The sequence below is a fragment of the Mauremys reevesii genome, linkage group 2, assembly GCF_016161935.1.
Source record: "Mauremys reevesii isolate NIE-2019 linkage group 2, ASM1616193v1, whole genome shotgun sequence".
Classification (NCBI taxonomy): Eukaryota; Metazoa; Chordata; order Testudines; family Geoemydidae; genus Mauremys; species Mauremys reevesii.
In genome coordinates this window covers 29,801,855-29,823,513 of record NC_052624.1, presented here as the reverse complement: position 1 = coordinate 29,823,513, position 21,659 = coordinate 29,801,855, and the positions used below count along the sequence as shown (strand labels likewise).

Genomic DNA, 21,659 nt, shown 5'->3' with positions numbered 1-21,659 from the left:
TTCATTTTGGCTACATCTACACTTGGAACTGGGGATGTGATTTTCAGACACAGCAGACATACTCGTGCTAGCTCTCATCAAGCTAGCACACTAAAAACAGTAGTTTAGCCACAGTAGTACAGACAGCAGCACAGGCTAGCCACGCTAGAGTACATACCCACAGGGTCCAGGTAGGTTTGTATTTGGGGCGACTAACCTGCGCTGCCGCTCACGCTACTGCTACACTACTACTTGATGAAAGCTAGTACGACTATGTCTATTCAATCTGGGAATCACACCCCCAACTCCAAGTGTAGACATAGCCTCTGTGTAGTTACAATAACTAGTACAATCAGGCCCTGATCCTTGATTGGGACCTCTAAACTACTGCTTTACAAAACACACAGAACCTTGAGACACTGCCTTTTTCTACTCTTCTGCTTTAGATTAATTTATACTGGGTTGGCACTGCGAACTTCAGTTCTTATATTAGAGCCAACAGTATCAATTATTTGTATAATTCAGATCCAAAACTGAATTAGTGTGCAAGATAGACCCATTCCACTCTGTTAAAAACACTCTGCATTAAAAGTAGTGACAGCACGCAGCAGAAACTCATCTTTCACTTCCTGGATTAAATTTATATTATACAAATTGACTGCTCAAGGTGCTTTTGATAAAAGCAATTTGTTCAAGAGTATAAGACTGCTAATTACTGGACTGAAGCAACTGGGCAGTATTAACCTGGTAGGTCTTTGGCTGCCACAAAATTTAATATCTCTATTGGATTAGAGGATTAAAGAAAAATCTCCCTAACACATTGTGTGCAGATTACAGAAGAATTCCATTTAACTCCTTAGTAATTTAGAGGTCAGTATATTTGCACAGGCTTAATAAAGTTCTGTTAGAAAACTATCTTCCTTGTCATTTCCCACTTTGCTCAGGTCTCTCTTTCTTGGTCTGCTAGTATTGGTATTGCAACTTATTTTAAAAGCTAGTTCATAGTTTCTCTCAAGGGCCTCTGATGAATATCACTGTCTACAGAGCTGAGTTTAAAAAGTGAACACAATACTACTACTCATAAAAAATACTTTGAAAACAGTGCCTCTATAACAGGAAGGCCAATGCTAATGTGCACCACTACTTGAAAAATACTGTTAGGCACAGAGGTAAGATTTTCTCTTGAATTTTTAACACTATTATACTGAATTATTTCTGATGTCACATCCTTCTTGATAATGAGTCTGTCTTTACAGAAAAAACCCCAAGAAGTGTCAAGAATAATTAAACATGGGGCATTAGCCACAGCTGAAAGAATACATCTGTTGTGAAGAACTCCCACCACAGATTTCTGAACGTTTACTGAAAGAACAACCAGTTGTCACCGTACTTTTGTTTTTGTTACCTTTGGCAGTTCCCATTCTGATCGTGATCCATCAGCACTGTAGTAATATGGTCTACCTTGTTCATCTACATGTTTTATCCACTGTAGAAATAAATGTGATAATAGGAAGTTTAATAACAGTGACAGAAAGACTGATATCACAACACATCTTAGATACTTTGCATTCAAGCTTGAAGACAACTTGCAAATAATAAAATTCCATTTACTTCAGAAATATACCAACTGTGCACCCTTTTCAATTAGGCAAAACTAAAAAGCAATGAGAAAGTAAATTGTATGTGCTCTTTTTCAGTTCCAGGTCACATTCACTCTCAACATCTCTGTTGTAACTCCCCAGAACGTATAAACCTGTGATGTCACAGCGTTGAGATAAACAGATTTTTTTTTAAAGTACAGTATACTGCACTCTTAAACTTAACCCTTTCACATTGAAAAAAGTCTGAGAACAGAATACAGACATTTATATAAAAGTCCTGCCACTTATATGATCAAGCTCCATTAGGTTCCTGGTACGGCTAAGAGGTGAGTTGTAATAAGGGCCCATTTTAGAGAGACTATTGCACAAAAGTATTGTTCTAAACCTTTAATTATGTAGTAAGAGTACTGGCAAGTAATTTAATCAGCTCCTGTAACTATTTGTCCAGAGGACAAGCAGTCTGCAGACCCAACATCTGTAACAGTGCATGCTCACACTTTCACTGAAAAGGAAGAGCTCTTAAGGGCAAAGTTCTTTGTACCAGGCCCTGATCCTAAAACAAGATACACAGACAGGCCTTTGAAGCCAGGCAGAGCCCCTCAGAAAACAGTGGGACTTCACACAGATACATTTCCTGACTCAAAGAATTTATTGTAAGAGTATTTTACTGTAAAACAGAAAGTAAATTTATAATGCTATACAACATAGCAGAGTAACACATTCTGCAGCACCTAGGGGCAGCTTAAAGAGAGGAAAAGCTCTGGTAGTGGTGAAATTCTGAAGTTTTTTCTGAAGTAAATTAAATTTATGACTTATTTGCAAGTCAATTTTCAGAAACTGAAGTATTAAACATGACATGACAATTCATATCTCCTTAAAAGTACACTAGCTAAAACTTTCACAAAATGCAAGCCTTTACTAAAAATCTATTGTAACTTAAATTCTCCATCTTAAAAACTATTTTAGTATACAACATATTTCAGCACCATATCCATTTCAGTTACATGAAATTCATAATTGTTTCAAAAAATTATTTTAAAAATAATTAAGAGCAGCGTTAATATGAACACAAACCAAAAAGATTACAAACTCTTTTACGAAACAGGGGTGTTACTCCTATTTTACAAATCAGGAAACAGTGTTATCGTGACTTGCCCAAAGTCAAAGTTAGTCAAATGGCAGAAATTAGAACAGAACCCAAGTCTCTTGATACTGCTGTGATCTAGTCACTAGATTTTGCTGCTTCCCAAAGGAAGATTTAACAAGGTTACAAAAAGCAAAAGCAAAGCAACTATATTTTCAGCAGGAAACAGACCCAGGGAGAGTACTATATTATCAACCCTACACAGCACCATCAAAAGAAGTGTTTCTGAAAGACAGAAAGAAGAACATTAGAATGGTAAAGAATACGTTCCTATAACATCACAAAGAGGACAGAAATATAAAGGATTGTGCAATATATATTTGTGTGTAAATTAGAGCTGATGCCCCAAATCTCTCACTGAATTAGCATTAAGAAAATTATCCCCAAGGAATATCAATACAACATAGACCAGAGCAAACTGTTAGTTCAGTTGCCAAAGTTGTGGACATTTAAGAACAAAGGAAGCCAGCGCTGAGGAAAGTATTTCACCACTGAAAATGAAACTGTATCGTCTTACAACTAAATTTACTGAAAAGGTTCTGCCAATTTAGAATATATGTGATGAGAAGAAAGGAGAATGTACCTTTTCATTAGTATAGTCATTGGTATATAAGGTTTGACCATGTTCATCCAATTCTTCTGACCAACCTTTTGGAGGAGAACCATACTGACTATCTGACTGGCTGTAACAAGAACTGTGGTCGTTTTCTTCAGATGAAAGCAGCTACAAGTAGTCAGAAACATACAAGCAAGTTTTAAGAATGAATATAGTTCAAAATCAGAAAGAGATCAAAAGTTCACTTGGCTAGAAATAGGTTTTAAAATGTAGAAATAATTCGAAGGGTGTTTCCAGTTTTATTTAATACCGTTAAGTCAGAAAATAAATAATACATCTTTAGTGTTTAGAAACTTATCTGGTTATCACTAACTAGTTTCAAGACTTTGAATTTGAAAGAGCTAGATGACATTATAGAACAATGCTGTTTAGTATTTCCTGACATCAAATATCCACTCACCAAATTATTTTGGCATGTGTCACGTAACAAAGCAGCTTCAATTTAATTCATTTTCTCAAGGTTCCTGGTCAGTAAAGGCACCTGCATTTTATTAACATACTTCTATTTGACATTTTTGGGCTGATCCAGTGGTTTAACTGCTAGCAATCCACACAGTCTTGCATAAGACCTAGGGGGAGCAGATACCAGCTATTTATATCAAAATCTTACTCCCAAACTCAATGTACCAAACCCCAGGAATAACCTGAAGCCCCAGCGGTACCTGTGCTAGGTCCCAGAACCCTCTTATTGAACAGTTATGCACATGCAATGGAACCTACGGTGCTTCAAATTTCCACTGGCAGTCCCTCCCACTCCTCCCCTCCCCCAACTCTGCTGCATATCACAGTAAAAAATTCAAAAGGTAGGTACTATGCCAGGAGCAGCCTGACAGCTGAGCACCAGTATCTTTAAAATATAAGAAAAGGATCATTATGTGTAGGAGAGGTAAAGAATAGAGGCTTTGGGAGATGGATGATCAGGATATTCATGGCATGTGGAAGAAAATTTGAGCAGGCATCTCTAACTTGATATGTCTCCTCCATTTACTTTTTTATCCATGTGATAGAGTAGTCCCAAAGTCAGATGTGCCATACACCAAAAACTCCGGCAGCCATCTTATCTATAGATTCCCTTTTAGATTTTCTAGCTCCCATCGCTGGTAGCGGTTCAGACTGCTTCACTATTCATAGGAGGGGACACATCTAGGGTTGCCAGGTGTCTGATTTTCGACTGGAACACCTAGTCGAACAGGGACCCTGGCAGCTGCAGTTAGCACCGCCGATCAGGCCGTTAGAAGTCCGGTCAGCTGTTCTGTGGGCAGGGCTGGCTACAGGCACCAGGTAAAGAAGCAGGTACTTGGGGCGGCCGATACCAATGGGTGGCATTCTGGCCACCATTGGGGCGGCATGTCCGGGTTTTCCGCAGCGGGTCTGTCAGTCCCTCTCGGAACGAAGGGCCTGCCACTGAATTGTCGCCGAAGAGTGGAGCGGTGCAATTGCGCTGCCACGGGGTGTGTGTGTGTGTGTGTGTGTGTGTGGTGGTGGTGGTGGTGGTGGTGGTGTGTGTGTGTCCGGCCGAAAACCTGGAGCCGGCCCTGCCTGTGGGTCTAAGGCAGGCTAGTCCCTACCTGTCCTGGCACTGCACTGCGTCCCGGAAGTGGACAGCAAGTCCGGCTGCTAGGCAGGGAAACCACAGGGCTCTGCACACTGTCCCCGCCCCATGCACCGGCTCTGCACTCCCATTGGCTGGGAACTGCTGCCAATGGGAACTGGAGGGGCGGGAACTGGGGGTGAGAGCAGCGCACAGAGCCTCCTGGCCCCCCGTCCTCCTCCGGCCTGGAAGCTGGACCTGCTGGGTGCTTCCAGGGTGCAGCAAGGAGCCAGGACAGGCAGTGATTGCCTGACTTAGCCCCACTGCGTCACTGACTGGGAGCCGCCCAAGGTAAGCCTATGCCCCAACCCTGAGCCCCAATCCTCTGTCCCAGTCCTGAGCCGCCCCCCCCCAAACCCAGAGCACCCTCTTGTACCCCAAACACCTCATCCCCAGGACCATCCCAGACCCTGCACCCACAGCTACAGCCCTCGCCCCCCCACGCCCCAATCTCCTGCCCCAGCCCAGAGCCCCCTCCCACACTCTGAACCCCTCATCCCCAGCCCAGGGCCCACACCCCTTCCTGCACCCTAATGCCCTGCCTCAACTCGCTGAAACCCTTGGCCCCAGCCCAGAGCCCCCTCCTGCACCCCAAACCTCTCATCTCCAGCCCCACCACAGAGCCTGCACCCCCAACAGAAGCCCCCTCCTGCACCCCTCATTTCTGGCCCCACCCCAGAGTCCGCATCCCCAGTTAGAGCCCACACCTCCTCCTGCACCCCAATCCTCTGCCCCAGCCTGGTGAAAGTGAGTGAGGGTGGGGGAAGTGAGCCACTGAGGGAGGGGGAATGTATTGAGCAGGGGGCGCAGCCTCAGGGTGGGCCCAGGGTGTTCGGTTTTGTGCAATTAGAAAGTTGGCAACCGTAGGCACATCATGTTACTCAACAACCCTGACAGTTAACATATAGCCATAACAGGCTTAAAGGGAATGGCTCCTCAGCTAGAAAGATGGGGCCATGATACAAGGTTTTGAGAGTGGGAAATCTGTAAAGGAGGAGGAAAAGGGCAGCTCTTCAGCTTTTGTAGCAATACAAAACAAGAAATTGGTTTCCTAGAATTTATGTCTTTTAAAACAATACTAGTAATGTTGGTTCACCTGAATTTTGTTATACCCAAAAGACCTATTTAGTTTCTTGGAGAGGGAGGCCATAGTGACTTTTCCTAAACAAGCATATCCATTTCTGCTGCACAGCTTCTCTCCTCATTCCATTTCTCATGGGCTAATGCCTCCCACCTGTGGAATTTGGAAGCAGCCCAATATTGTTGCTGGAGGCTCCAGGACTGAACTCTCTCCTTCAACTTCAAGCCACCAGATTCTCTGCCTTTGGCAGTGGGACAAGTTGGTAGTTCAATTTCTCCCAACCAGTGTGTTTCAAAGTCTTAAATTTCAACTACACAAAAGTGAAGAAAAATAATCTCCCTCCCCACCCTGGTTCGGGTACATGGCAGTGTGGTGGTTTCAACCACCTGGATCTGCCACTGCAGTGCCTCCCTGCCAGACTCCTCTGTCCCCATTAAGGTATGGCAGAGCTGTCCTGCAAACACCTGGATTAAATCTGTGTTCCCTACATGAGGCAGCAGTCAGGCTCTACAGAGGGTGAATTATGCCTAAAAAGGCATATCTATTTCCTTCCATGCGTTTTTTCTTTGATGCGTGTGTACACCCCAAAAGGAAGTACAAGCCTAATGTATAATTTTACATGAAATGGCCTCAGTATTTGCATGAGCTAGCTTCCCAAGTCGACCAAAATAGATGAGCCGTCTACAGAGTCACCTTCTGGATGCTAAAAAACAAAGCATGAAAAACCTGTTGATTATAAAGGATGCTCACTTCAAAGGAGAAAAGACCCATATATCACCCATAAACTTAACATAATATTACTTATGTGTGGAGTTTGATGTGGAAGTTTGTAAATCACTTAAGGCTGAAAAGCCTTCAGGTATGTTCTGTCTGTCAGTTATAATCCATCCATGGTTCTGAATATCAAGAGCTGCACTGAAGAGATCTTGATAGTTAAGAAATACTAGTGATAGGCCCAACCTGATAAAGCCTTAAATATACTGGTATCTGTAGAACCAAAATAGAGGACTGAGCGCTGTTTGGACTTTTCAGATATCAGTGCGTCTTTGCAAATAATTTAGTGTATCTATATTCTGCTTCTGCCAAGCAGCTGCTACTACTACCATCACTATGTCACTGCAGAAATACCATACAGTTAAATCCCAGCAGAATACCTGTGAACGGAAGAACTCTGCTAGAACAAAGTCTCATCTACTCTACTATACAAATTCTGCCCTCAAGTTACATTCCAGTTAGGCACAAGTGTAACTATATAAAAGTTATCATCCTTGAGGATCACAGAGGCAAATGAATCAACTGGAATACCTTCTTCACATTTATCATGCAAAATCTTACACATGACAAAGGAATTTAGGTGGAATAGGTCTAAACTTTAATGAAATTCCTGTTTTGTGATTAGAAAATAAATCAAGTGAAGACATTTTATATTCTTTATCTGGCAGAAGCAGTTGAAGAAGAAGTTTAAGCAAGTCTGGGCCCAGAACTGTACAAGAGACCTCCAATTCCAGGAATAACTAGGCTTCATGAGAACCCACCTCTCCCTCCAGCTGCTTTCTCCAGTTTTCACTCTGGATATTCTCATATTCTCTCTCCGATGCTGACTGGCTTTTTGCTACAAACCCTCCTGTGTGCTCCCTCAGTCTCTTCACCGCAACTCCATTCCATCTGCCTTCCATGCTCCCCTCCTTCCTTCCTGCCTTACATCCTTACCCTCCTCTCTTATTGTGTGTTGGTCTTTTTAGCTATTCCCCTTACTAAACTGGAGCTACAAAATAAAAAACATTGTACCACCAACCTCCATCCCACACAAAACTAATGGCACTAACATAACAATTGCAAAGCATTCTTTAGTTCCTTTCCCCAACCTTTCATCTTCTTTGTCTATTTAGACTATAACTTCTATTTGTACAATGCTCAATGGTATCCTGTTCTCAGCTGGCTCCAAGCCACTGTTCTAATACAAATAAATACCATAGTGAAATAAATAACCTTGTGAAAGAATGAACGGCTTATCCAGTTTGTTCAATAATTGTTACAATTATACAACTGTTTTGCTTATACCACAGGACTCAGTGGATAATTAGAGATCAAACTTAAAAAGGGAAAAATGAAATATTTGGTATCAAACCAACTACATTTTGGCAGGAAAGGTAGCTTTGAACCAATTTCACTTTCCTACCAACTACCTTTAGAAGGTTCACTCACTTCTAGAATCGTATGCTTTCAAGTCAGAGCTATTCCCTTAATACAGAATTGCAGGTGTTCTTAAAAACTGAAGAGAAACATACAAAGTCACCTTCTCTATTCCAGTTTTTCTCTCAAAAATAAAAAATTGGCCTATGCAACTTCTAACATTCCTGACAACATAAAATTTCCTTTCTATATTATTATTTTTGTGGCTCTTAAGTCTATTCAAGATCAGTGGTAAAGAGCCTGTTGACATTCAAACAAACAATTATTTCTGTAGTAGTTCTTGTTATTATGCACTATGAAAGATTCCATCTGTTCTCATAGAACTACCAAAACTCCCAGAAAAAATATCCATAAAAAGGGTGCTACTGCAGACACATGAAGTTCTGGATTCTTTCACTGTTTTTCCACTTACTGTTTATCTTCCCTATCTCCATCATCCTTCGCTTGTTCATTATTTTATCTATGCTCTTAATAGGTTTTTTTTTAAATTTCCCTTGTCCTCTGAATCTTATACGTTCATAAGAATGAAATATTTTCACCCTTCTCTCCACATCCAATTCTCCATGGTCATCATATTGTCTCTAAACAGATCCCTGTATTTTTGTTCCTGTCTTCTATACAGGTCTATTGCAACTCCAGAGTTACTGTTCACAGCTATGAGAAATATGAGAGTGACAAAATCACCAAATCCATTCCTTTGCAAGCGTTCACCCTCCCCTTACAATATACTTTCTACTGTTTGGGTCAGTTCAGTTTTACAAGTCTTGAGTAGTGCAGCTTTCACCACTTCCTTTTGAAAATTATTCCACAATTAAAAACTCATTAGGAAGTTGGTTTTTATTTCCATCACTCCTAATCGTAACTTTGTTTACAACCTTAAACAAGTCTTTTCCCTTTACCTATTTCAAATATTTGGCAAAGATAAAAACTAAGTATATCTAATTTTCAATCAGTCCCTACAGCCTTTGTTTTTGTTGCTCTTCTATGGATTGCCTACCACTTTCTGCTAATGAGGTACCCAGAACAGCACATTCTATTATGTTCGTTTCTAAGCCATGTACAGAGAAACCCATGCCATTCTCTGTGACAAAATACCTCTGCACGTGCAGCCAAAAGTTGTATTACCCTTTTTGCTACCATACTGCATTCCTAGTTCAAACTTAACTCACTGCCCATACTCTCACATCACTTTACTGTCCAACATATTCACCCTGTAAATATCTGTTTTGCATTATTCTTCCTCAGATATATTAGGATGCATTGCCTAGGATGAAACTCAGCTAATAATTCCAACCTCCTATTTACTTTCTAGACTCCTGATTTTTAGGCCCTCATTCTTGATCATTAGGTCCTTTTTTTGTGCTAAATACCAAGAACTTGCAGAAAACTTCATTGGAACTATATTTGTTTTTCCTTTGTGTTTATCAAGTCCCCCGCCTGTCCATCTGAAGTGCAGCTATGATCTGAAACACTTTCACTTACTTTGCCTATAAAAAGGTACAGCTACATCAGTTTCTAATTATCTAAACTTTCCTTCTTAATCAAGGAGTTTCAGGACCAATAATGATCTAACTCAATTGCCATCTGCTTCAGTATAACCTTACACACTCGTCAGATCTAAGTCACCTTGCTTTCCCACTTCTCCAACAAAATTTAAGTGTCCAGCCACTTCTCCCATATATACACAACTTATAAAAAGTCCTGTAGGTTATTTCCTTTTCTATTTATGCTTGCTGTTTAACATTTTGAGATATACTCATTCATTTTAGTTAGAGACCTAAATGTGTGAAAGTACAATTTTATACATCAATCTATAAGTGAAAAGGCCTCAGATTCACTACCCTAGACCAATAGTATTAGGGTACACATTTTAAGAAAACAATCTGAATCTTGATCATCAGAGAAGATCTAGAACCAGAGTAGTTACATGTGTCCTATCACAGTTGATTTCTCTCAAATCTTTGGAGAGTCTCACGTTTACATCTTTATCATACCCAATCTTGCACTTAAATATTAGCTGCACCCTGGATCTGATTATTTAAATTGTCATTGTATTTTATTGCTAGACGTCTGCAGCTCAACCACTAGGACTCAAGGGAATATAGTTGGCAGTTTTGCCAGAAGTTCCAACAAACATACTTGAAAAAATTCATAGATAAGATGTCCAACATAAAGCAGATAGAAAGAGATAATTAAACTCCCAAAATGCAAACAGGAAAAGGCCCAATGGATGAAAGGGCTTAAAATTAATACAATTTTCACTTTCTGAAAAATACTATCTACATTATCAGGTTATAGCAGTATCTCAGAGGTTCAGAGACTGTGGAATCCAGCCACCAAGGACACAAAGGTTATTTAATTTATGAGGATCATTTGTGATTGGGAAACCTTAACCAGAACAAAGTTTATATTACTCAAAGCATGCACTCTTCAGTGGCCTTAAAGAGACTGAAAAGACATGACTGTCCGAAAGCAAGTGCACAAGGATCATGAACAAAGATGAAGAACTAAACTTTAACCATCAATGAAATGAGGTATTCACAGCAAAAATGAATAAAATATTCATGAGGGTGGGACCACATAGTAAGATGATGATTCAAAGGTAGGGGGAAGACAAAAGGTAAAATGCAGCTCTTTGATGAAGGACTGGAGCAAAAAGACAAGGCCCATTGTTAGTGCTGACAGTGGAAAGAAGGAAGAAAGATGAGGTGAAAAATAATGTATACCATCAACCTATTGTCAGAAGACTGCTAGAGGGCTGGTTACTGAAGAGCTACTATTTCAACCAGACTTTGAATGAAGTCCTCTTCTAGTCAACAACTGTGAGTGGAAAATTTTTTTTTTAAGTAATGGGAGAGTGTCAGAAGCAGCACCATGACATTTACAAGCATATAATCTGCTTCACAGCTACTGCCTACAGGCTCTGAGGCAGTGAAACTGATGAAATGCTTGTAAATGCCACAGTGATGCTGCTTCAGAATCTAGGAGAAGCAGCAGAGATTCGATCCTGTTGGGGGTGGGCAAGACCAGGAAAGAGGAATCATTTCTTTCTCCACTTCCTCCTAGTACATTAATAATCCAGAGTCAGAAACTTTTGAAGCCCTCATCTTTTACATCAGGACACCAATAATCTAAAGTTTTAAATCAGTTTTCTGATTAAATACACCTCTACCCCGATATAACGTGACCCGATATAACACGAATTTGGATATAACGCAGTAAAGCAGTGCTCCAGGGGGGTGGGACTGCGCACTCCAGTGGATCAAAGCAAGTTCGATATAATGCGGTTTCACCTATAACACAGTAAGATTTTTTGGCTCCCAAGGACAGTGTTATATCGGTGTAGAGGTGTACTTATAACAAAGTACAGCTGAGGAAGACGCTTGTACTTAAAAAAACCAACAACAAAAATGAAATGTTAAAACTGGGCACCGAAAAATCAAGTAGGAAGTTTGATAATAAATGTTTGTTTTTTCTTCCAGTCATATCAGTTTCTGAGATTCATCTAACAGTTAGAATGGCAAGATAAAAGTGTATTTTAAAAGAATTTATAATTATAAATAAAATGACACCTCCCTCCAACGAGAGTTTCCTCATTTTTCTCACTGATTGGTTTATTGAGATGCAAGGAGAGGAGGAAAGTGGTAAGTGGCTGCTCAGTTTGGAAAATACGCATGTACATCTTAGAAAGTTTTCAGATAAGCAGAGATTTATTTATTTTCAGCAATATTTCTAAATAATAGGTTCCATGGATCCGTTATAATGCCTCCTCAACATACTTGCAATTTTGAATGCTGCCTCCAATGCTACAAATATGCTGAGGTTCCACTGTAACAGATCTGTGGAATTTACTAAGACACATTATGTAAATAATGCATAGATACTACAAACAAGGGAGAGATGTCTATATAGAAATGAATATGTAGATGGAAAAATAATGTAAGAACACACTTTTTCCAAACAGGACTTAAACTGCCCTAACACAAAATCGTACCTGTCTTGTAGTCGATTCGCAATTTGCAGTCTTACAGTTCTGAACTAAGACAAGTTCCACGTGACCATTCAGAAACTGTTGAAAAGCATGCAAATTCAAGTCTAGGAAACAGGTGTTAAGGATTGCTTCCATGATGATGCATGCAATCACTGTAATTATCCCATCTCTGATTAAATCAATTTCAAAATAAAAAATTTCAAATTTGAATGTATCACCGTTCTCTTTTGCTTTTCCTTTTTATATAATGGCTTAAGTATGACATCTTCACATTCCATCATTGTTAATGTATCAAAATTATACTCTTTATTGCAGAAATAAAATTTACATTTCTGTCTAAAAACTGACTACAAGCATTATTTCTATTCTATAAACAGTACTGTTTCTGTACATTGTCTATCAAGACCCAATAAGTGTAGATCACTGAGGAAAATAGTGGGAGCAAAGCAGCATGTCTTTCCATTTTTATTCCAATCCCACTGTAGATAATTTTTAAAAGATTTGTTTTCTTGCAGATTTTATCACATTACTAATTACCTTGTATCTAAATAACCCTTTTTTCTGTTTTGTTATACACGTAACTGATGTTATATAAACCCTTCCAAAATTTATAAGCTAGTCAGAATATTAGACAATTTTTTCCAGTAACTAGCTACTATTTTGCAGCACTAAAATATGAAAAATTAACTCTTATTTCCTACCACCACTAGGAAGTCCTATAAAGAATTTCTAGGGAATTATTTGGTAGTGTTATCACACTATTTTAATTTGAGCTTTAAATTTCGTTACACTATTCCTTAAGGAAACTTGAGGAAATCCCATTTTTATTTGTCTATAGGTCAAACTTAGTCCTTCTGCCCAAGGAGGCCTGACAGATCATATTCTGAGCCTAAAATGAAGCTCTTTAATGGGCAGTGCTGGGAGAGAAAGCTGGGGAATAACTGTTCCTCCAATCTGCCCTCCACAAGCTGAGTATGATACCCTCTACAGCAATGGAAGCTTCTGACAGCATGAAAGTGAGATGCCAATAAATGAATTTGTGCACTGTAAGATATGTGAATTGTACTATGTTCTGGTACAGATGAAGCAAAGGGACAACTGATCAAAGCACAAAAAAAGCCACTGGAAATAGTTGCCAAAATTGTTTGGCCAGTGATTGACTCCACTGTTTTCTGTCCACTGAGATAGGAAGATATGCCACAAGATCCAAATCAGCATATGAGAGCACGAAGAATAATTTAGTATGTAGACTTTCAAGCCAGCCACATCTTATTTTTCCAAGATCCCTCTTCTAGTCCGAACATCACTAAGAGAACAAAATGCACAAGAGAATGCATTCCACATCCTAGAAGTTACAGCTGACTTACTCCACTGTTACATGGAGGCTTATTAGCTTCAAAGAAGGCCATTCACTTGTTCTTCAAAGGAAGGAAAGAAAAATAAAATACTAACTACAGGTGGGCTCACTTCTAGTTTGGGGGCACATGATTTTGACAGATTAGAGTAACACAAATTATACTAAACACACATCTAGCCAAATGAAAGAGGCTTTTCCTCCAGAGAAGAAGAGGAAAATAATGAAAAACAATTCCTCTCTACCTCAAAACAGTTTACATTTTAATTTTACAGTTCAAACAGGTAGCAACCTAATTTACTAGCCCAAGAGCATAGCCATGCATCACTGAATCTCACTGTTCTGGTTACGTTGAATAACTACCTCCTGATCAGCTTGGCTCTGGGAATCCCCTTTGTTTATGCTTGCATCCCGGGTCCAACGAGGAGGTTTCCAGGTTCTTTCTTGTGTTCCTCTGTTGTAGTAGTAACAACGTCCTGTAGTATCTTTATGTGTTTCCCATTCTCCATTAATCTGAATTGCGGAACTTGTAGGTAAAGGTGGAAGTGCAGACTGAGATATTTTCAGTTCTTGTAGATTAGCATAAACTGGTGAATCCGGCCTGCCTTGGCTTGGTGGAGTAGTTGGCTATTGTGAGAGAAGAAATTAAGTATTACTTAAATTGCAAGTGTATTTTTAATTTTCTCCTTTAATAAAAAAATCAATTATATTACAGCAGTATAATAGGAAATATAATAAAAAACGAAGTCTTGCTTTTATACAGAGTGATCTTTTGCAATTAAAACAGTCAAATCAAAGTCAAACAAAAACAAATCTATTTTTTGACCCATAACCACCAGGGTTATTTCACAAACTGTATTTATGGTTTATTAAAAATCTTTAAACATTCCTGCAAATGGCATCTTTTAATGATCTCATATGGCAGACTCGTGAAAAGATAAAGCAGTATTCAATAACTGGAAGATTTCACTGGGTTTTGTTTCAAGACATGAAATATGGATGTCTCCTCTCCTCCCCAAACTTGAATATGTGTGGAGTGAAAGGAGGGGGAAAGCACTGTTTTACACCTCTCATCCTCTATCTTGAAAGTGAGCTCTAACAGGCAGTGCAGTCTGTAATGAGTACAGTATTGGAGTAAGGAATTTGGGAATTTCACTTGAGCCTTTCCTCTGTAATTTTTTCCAAATCAACAGTCACAGAACTGAGCTAATCAATCTATTTTAAATAGATTTAAGATATTATTTAGTACAAACAATATTTTGCATACCACAGTAATTTATCAATGTCAACAAAAGGAATAACCTTTTACTTGTTTAATCAGTAATATGGAACTGAAAATACGTAGTCAGATAAAGTTTAGTCCTAAATATTAGAAGCGGAACCACAACCAACATCTGCAGGAGAATGTAATACTACTACTAGCAATGGTACATAAATGCAAATTTCTGCTAGGATGGTGAGCTCAGGTAGAGAACATCCTCAACCATTTACTCACAGGAAAAACTACTGGAAATTCAGACAGAATTATGAACCACAAAACTACTTAAAACTGTATTTTTATTTTTTTTAAATATATGTAATTCTGAAAGCATAACACCACCCCATAGTATTTTATCACCATATGACAGGATGGATAAAAAAAATTTACATTGGATTTTATTTATTTAAAGTATGTTTCTTTTTAAAAATAAACCTGTTTAAAATGAAATCTTACTGCAATACAAAATGTTATGTCTAAATTTATCATAATCTCTTAAAACATTTTAAAAATAAATATGCTTAATCCATGAACCTCTATCAAAAACTGAGTTAAAGGCAACTTTTCCATACAAAGAAAGAATCGGGGGGAATAAATCTAACTTTTGAGGTCAAGTTTTATAAATATGGCCCAATAAGTCATATACTATATCAAAGGTATAATCCTGTGAGGGATCCAGGGGCTGTGCTACAGAGTACAAGAGACTAGAAAAGTCATCACAGGCATTGGGACCCAGCCTCAGACTTTAGGAGATACCGTCATGTATCCCATCAGGATCATTCACTGACCACCTGGGTGGTCTCATACTCAGACTCCTATTTTATAGCTTCTCCCTACCTAAGTTCTGACTGGCTCGATTCTCAAAATGACAAATGCTTATTACTCTACCCACTATGGAAACTTACTCTTCAGCTCATGGAAAAACACTTATCTACCCAATAACTACCAGCCCTTGCTTCTGGATTGTTCTGGGCACTTCAAGTAAATGGCCTTGCTCTGTCTCCTTCCATGTACACACAGAGATACAAACTAACAGAAATCCATTAATTTTGCAACTGCCTCCCTCTGTCTCTAAACAAATAAAATACTGCAGTGCAAAAGGCATGTGGGTTACACAAGCAGAAGTCCTGGATTGTTATTAGTCCTTTTGTTTTCTTCAGGGTAGGGATGGGGGAGTTATGTAACAAGGGAGAAGGAGCACAACCAGAAAAGGAGTAACACTGGTGTCAAAGCAGGACACTGTGTGAAGAAGGGATGACATTCATTTGAGTGCAGCCTGTAGTGTTGATTTCAACACATGGGAACAGAAGGAAAAAACTGCCATGACTGCAGGTTATAAAAAAGACCCTATTTAGGAATATTTTTACTTATTTTCCAGAATTTTGTGAACCTCCGGATAAGAAAGGAACACATGCTAAATGTAAACAGTGCAACACAAAGATGAAAGGCCTGGTTATCAGAATGAAAGATTATGAAGAATGCTCCCCAAAAGGAAATGATTGTTTCAGACACATCCGTATCATCATCTTCAACCTGGATTAGCTGATAAGATTAGTGCAAAAATAAATTTATTAGACTGCCTAACATTTCTTACTATGCTAGGAAATGAAAACAGATTACTGTCATAAATTGGTGTTTGGGGTAGATTTAAGAATTTTAAAATATGTTTGCATTCAAAATATAGCTGGTACGTTATTTTGAAGTGCGAGTATTTATCAATTATATTTTTACTGTTACTGATAGACTTCTGAGGTGATTTTTATTGCTGCATATAAGCAAATTTCGAAGGTAAATATTTCCAGTTTAAACGTAAAGTTTTATTAGTCATTTATGAATTTGAACATTTAAAAAATGTTCTCTCAAGCAGTTTGGCATGTTGCTAGAAATAAAAGTTTAAAAAGATTTAGATCGGGGTAGCCATCCTGAGCCTGAGAAGGAGCCAGAATTTTCTAATGTACATTGCCAAAGAGCCACAGTAATACATCAGCAGCCCCCCATCAACTCCCCCACCCTGCTCCCATCGCCTACCACCCAACAGCCCCACTTATCAGCGCTTCCCCCTCCCACCCCCACACCTCCCAATCAGCTGTTTCGTGGCATGCAGGAGGCTCTGGAGGGGAGGTGGGAGAAGTGAGGGCACAACAGGCTCAGGGGAGGGCATGGGAAGGGGTGGAGTGGGGATAGGGCCTGTGGCAGAACCGTGAACACCCTCTGGCACATTGGAAAGTTGACGCCTGTAGCTCCAGCCCCAGAGTCGGTGCCTATACAAGGAGCCGCATATTAACTTCTGAAGAGCCACATGTGGCTCCAGAGCCACAGGTTGGCCACCTCTGATTTAGATAATCCTTGTGACCTATTAAATAATTATTCTCCCTAACAATGTGGGTTTAGTATAAACAGAAGTACAAGCACCTTCACAGGAGGAACCTTTCATTTACAGATCTCTTTTTTTTTAACTCAATGTATTGAATAGTACTCAGTGAGTATGAGTGACTTTTCTTAACCACTTTATAATTCAGTGTCTAAGCTGGACCCTGACACAAAAAACCAACATCTGCAATGTCTACAACTTCAGAGTTATCTGCTTGTACCATCATCAACTACACAGTCTTTTTTTGATACAAGTAACTTGCCATCTTTCTTCATTATCTAGTAAAACCATGAATGAGTTCATAATCGGGACCAGCAAATTCCAGGAAGACTCCATAGATAAAAAGATAGCTGAGTTAATTTATAAAACAAATTCTCCCTTTTGTCTTGTTCAGAACAAACATTTCATTGACATGGTTCAATCATTATGACCAGGCTACATGCCACCTGGCAGAGCAGACATTGCCAGAACATTGCTGGATACACTGTACCAGAAGGAAATTGAACAGTGTGCAAAAAACATTGATGGGAAATTCGTTAATCTGAGTTTTTGATGGGTGGAGCAATGTACAAAATTATCCAATAATATATGATTGTGTGACATCAGCAGATGGAGTTGTCTATCTTACAGAAACAATTGATACATCAGGAAATGCCCATACAGCGGAATAATTAGAAGTAGCAGCAGTAAAAGCCATAGCAAACTGTGAATAAAAATTGAAGTGTCGAGTGTGGAGCTTTGTCAAAGACAATGCCACAAATGTAACAAAGATTAAAAGAAATCTAGAAGATATGAAAGTAACCTGAAACTTAAAACAGATGGGTGCAGTGCTCATCTGATTCCTCTTTTAGCCAAAGACTTAACTCCAGGAATAAAGGAAAAAGTTGAAATTGGAAAATACTTCCATAAGAACCGCATTGCTTCAGTTTCACTGAAGAGAGCAGGACGCTCCAAACTAATTCTTTCCCAAGATGTATGACAGAATACAGTGGTTGACTGTTTTGACCTATTTATCAAGAACTGGCCTATAGTGATTACTATTTCTGAAGAAAATCATGACAAAAAACACATGGACCTATCAAAGCCAAAGTAGTCAACACTGGACTAAAGAGAAATGTAGTAGATCTGCTGAATATATTGAAATCTATGTTCATAGCCCTGGACAAACTCCAGAAAGACTGTTGCTCTATTTCTGACGCTGTTGAAATTTGGAAAGAACTTTGAGACACCGAAGAAAAAAAAAATACCCAACAACAAAGTTAAATTGCAGGCAGTAAGTAAAGAAGCAGATGGATCAAGCTCTTATTCCACCTCATTTTCTTGCCAATATTCTCAACCCAAAGTACCAACGGGTAGATGCCTAACTGCTGAACAAGATGCTGATGCTATGACATGGGCATCTAATAATCACCAATCAATCATGCCAACCATAATAAATTTCAGGACTGAAGGTGAACCATTCAAGCAGTATGAAGAATATTTTCGTCATTTGGAATAATTTATTCAAAATTGAGAAGGCGACTAGAAGCTGAAAACGCAAGAAAGCTTTGTCTCTCTCTTCCAGTCTATGAATAAAACCAAGAAAGAAGGGGATGGGAGCTACTTATTTTAGTAGTTTGAAGGACAGCCTTTAGTAATTTAGGAATTTTTCATTTTCAAGAGACTTAGGCCAGTAGAAACTTAAGATCTAGTCACTTTCATTTAGGCATTTTTGAAAATTGTCTCAAGTTGACCAGAAATAATCAGTTCCCTCTGTTCCTTTAATAAATCATTTCATTGTAAATGTGAAACATATTTTGGTAAGAGAAGTTTATGTATCCAAAACATTTAAGATTGTTTTGTTTAATAAAAATAAATGTTATATGCTATTGTGTGTGTAATTAAATTCCAGTTACCATTCTAATGCAGCTTGACACGTCATGAGCATAATGTTAATTTTCCAGTAAACAATATATTATTCACCATTTTCTAACATCCTAAAACTGTACAATTAATAAGAATCTGAAGATATTAAGCTATATAATTGCTTAAATAAATGTACTAAATCTAGTGACAGACCAATTAGTTGTAAATCAACATGTTTTAATAGTTATATCAACTAGTAAGAACACACCTTTTTTTACAAAATAACTGAAGTACAAATGGAAAAGTTAATTTAAACCACAATTTAAAATCATTGATTTAAAAGTCAATCCACATTGCCATATAAATTCAATGGCAAAAACTATGTTAAAGAAAAGATAAGGCTGCATGGTGGTATGTCATCCCCTTGCAGGATGCCGAGTTGAGCAAAACCTCAAACTTATGAAAACTAGGAAATGCAGTAAAGGTTGCCCATGCAATCTTAACTCTGCCCTCTCTTGCAGTGCCCCAATACGTGCTGTTAACAAATACAACTTTAGCCTGCCAATCCCACAGCTGCTGAAATGTACAAGACCTTCACCTCCTTTCACAACCCATTCACTCTTACACATAAGATTCCATCTAACCAGGGGTGAGCTGGAGCCGGTTCGCATGAACCAGTTTTAGAACTGCTTGTTAACTGGCTTCCCTGCGAGGGAAGCTTCGATGGGCAATGGCGGGGAAGCGTGTAATTCTTCCTCCCGGCCGCCAGAGGGCGCTGCGCTGCACTGCAGAAGCCATGTGGGCTGCCTCCTGGCTCTATTGCTGCTGCTGCTCCTCAGACTTCTGGCCCTGGGGCTCCGGCTGCTGCCTGGTGGGTCCCCAGCTGCGTCCTGCTGCTCGGGCTGCTCCGAGCCGCTCTCCCTGTGAGTACCCGCCACCCTGCCCGCAGCCAGACCTGCACTCCCTGCCCTGCTGCACCACGCTGCCCACAGCCAGCCCCTGCCGCACCACGCTGCCCCCACCAGCCAGCCCCTGCCCACAGCCAGCCCCTGCCGCACCACGCTGCCCCCACCAGCCAGCCCCTGCCCGCAGCCAGACCTGCACTCCCTGCCCTGCCGCACCACGCTGCCCCCACCAGCCAGCCCCTGCCCACAGCCAGCCCCTGCCGCACCACGCTGCCCCCACCAGCCAGCCCCTGCCGCACCACGCTGCCCGCAGCCAGCCCCTGCCCACAGCCAGCCCCTGCCGCACCACGCTGCCCGCAGCCAGCCCCTGCCCGCAGCCAGCCCCTGTCCGCACCACGCTGCCCGCAGCCAGCCCCTACCCCCAGCCAGCCCCTGCCCGCACCACGCTGCCCGCAGCCAGCCCCTGCCCCCAGCCAGCCCCTGCCCGCACCATGCTACCCCCAGCCAGCCCCTGCCCCCAGCCAGCCCCTGCCCGCACCATGCTACCCCCAGCCAGCCCCTGCCCGCAGCCAGCCCCTGCCTGCACCCTCTGTCCACAGCCCCTGCCCACAACCCCTGCCTGCACCTCCTGCCCACAGCCAGCCCGTCTACACCCCCTGCCCTGCCCACAGCCAGCCCCTGCCCGCACCACCTGACCACAGCCAGCCCCTGCCCGCAGCCAGCCCGTCGCACCCCCTGCCCACGGCCAGCGCCTGTCGTACCACCTGCCCACGGCCAGCCCGTCGCACCCCTTGCCCACAGTCAACCCTGCCCCCAGCCAGTCCCTGTCGCAGCCAGCTTGTGTCACACTCCCTGCCTCCAGCTAACCCTGCCCCACGCCCCTGTCTGCAGCCAGCCCCATGTCCACTAGTGCCCTGCACACCTGCTTCAATGAGGTGGGGCAGGGAGCAGCTGGGACCCACACATGTGCACATCCTAGGGTGACCAGACAGGGTGAAAAATCGGGACAGGGGGTGAGGGGTAATAGGAGCCTATATAAGAAAAAGACCCCAAAATTGAGACTGTCCCTATAAAATTGGGACATCTGGTCACCCTAGCACACCCCAAAGGAGTGGCAGGGACCCACACATGTGAAATGGAGCTCATTTCTAGTTCAGGACCATCTTTTTAAAAAAGAACTTTAGGTAGGGGTAACATACATCTGTATTTACCCGGAGATGTCAGGCTTTTCGGTTCTTAAATCGTTGTCTGGACCGAATTTTTAAAATTTAAAAATTCCTCCCAGGAAAATACGGACGTATGGTAACCCTACTGGTACAAAGAAATACATATACTGTGGCACATCCCTTAAATCAGAACTTTTTATAGGGAACCGGTTGTTAAGATTTTAGCAGCTCATCACTACATCTAACGCTATTAAAGGCAAAAGAGGGGGCACAGAGAGGGGGGAAGGGTGCCCACACCACCTTCCCTCTATTCCCCTGGATCAGGCACTAGCTCATGGAATCATTCACATACACTCCAGTATGCATCCTTTCTATGCAGAACTGTGTAGATTACATGGGTAGCAGGTCTTGTCCACAGTAAGGGGGAATAAGATAGCCATCATTAAAACATCAGAATCCTAAATTAAAGCGTAGGTTGAGACGGTATCCTTGAGTAAATGTAAGGGAGCTGTAAGAGGCTGTGAAGTGGTTCTTAAACTCTACACGTGTGGTATTCCTTTCTAT

At 40.8% G+C, this 21,659-nt stretch overlaps 1 protein-coding gene across 9 annotated transcripts in view; it reads right to left on the bottom strand.

Moving 5' to 3' along the window:
- ARHGAP12 (Rho GTPase activating protein 12) overlaps positions 1-21,659 on the bottom strand; it is a 142,225-nt gene that overhangs the window by 61,140 nt on the left and 59,426 nt on the right. For 4 of the 9 annotated variants that reach the window (XM_039524543.1, XM_039524545.1, XM_039524551.1 and 1 more), the window contains 3 exons: positions 13,914-14,177; positions 3,308-3,448; positions 1,370-1,465 (listed from right to left, as the gene is read on the bottom strand). In XM_039524543.1, coding sequence (XP_039380477.1) covers positions 1,370-1,465; positions 3,308-3,448; positions 13,914-14,177 — 501 coding nt within the window. The remainder of the gene's footprint in view (positions 1-1,369; positions 1,466-3,307; positions 3,449-13,913; positions 14,178-21,659) is intronic. The other 5 variants (XM_039524546.1, XM_039524547.1, XM_039524549.1 and 2 more) reach the window with 3 other exon arrangements.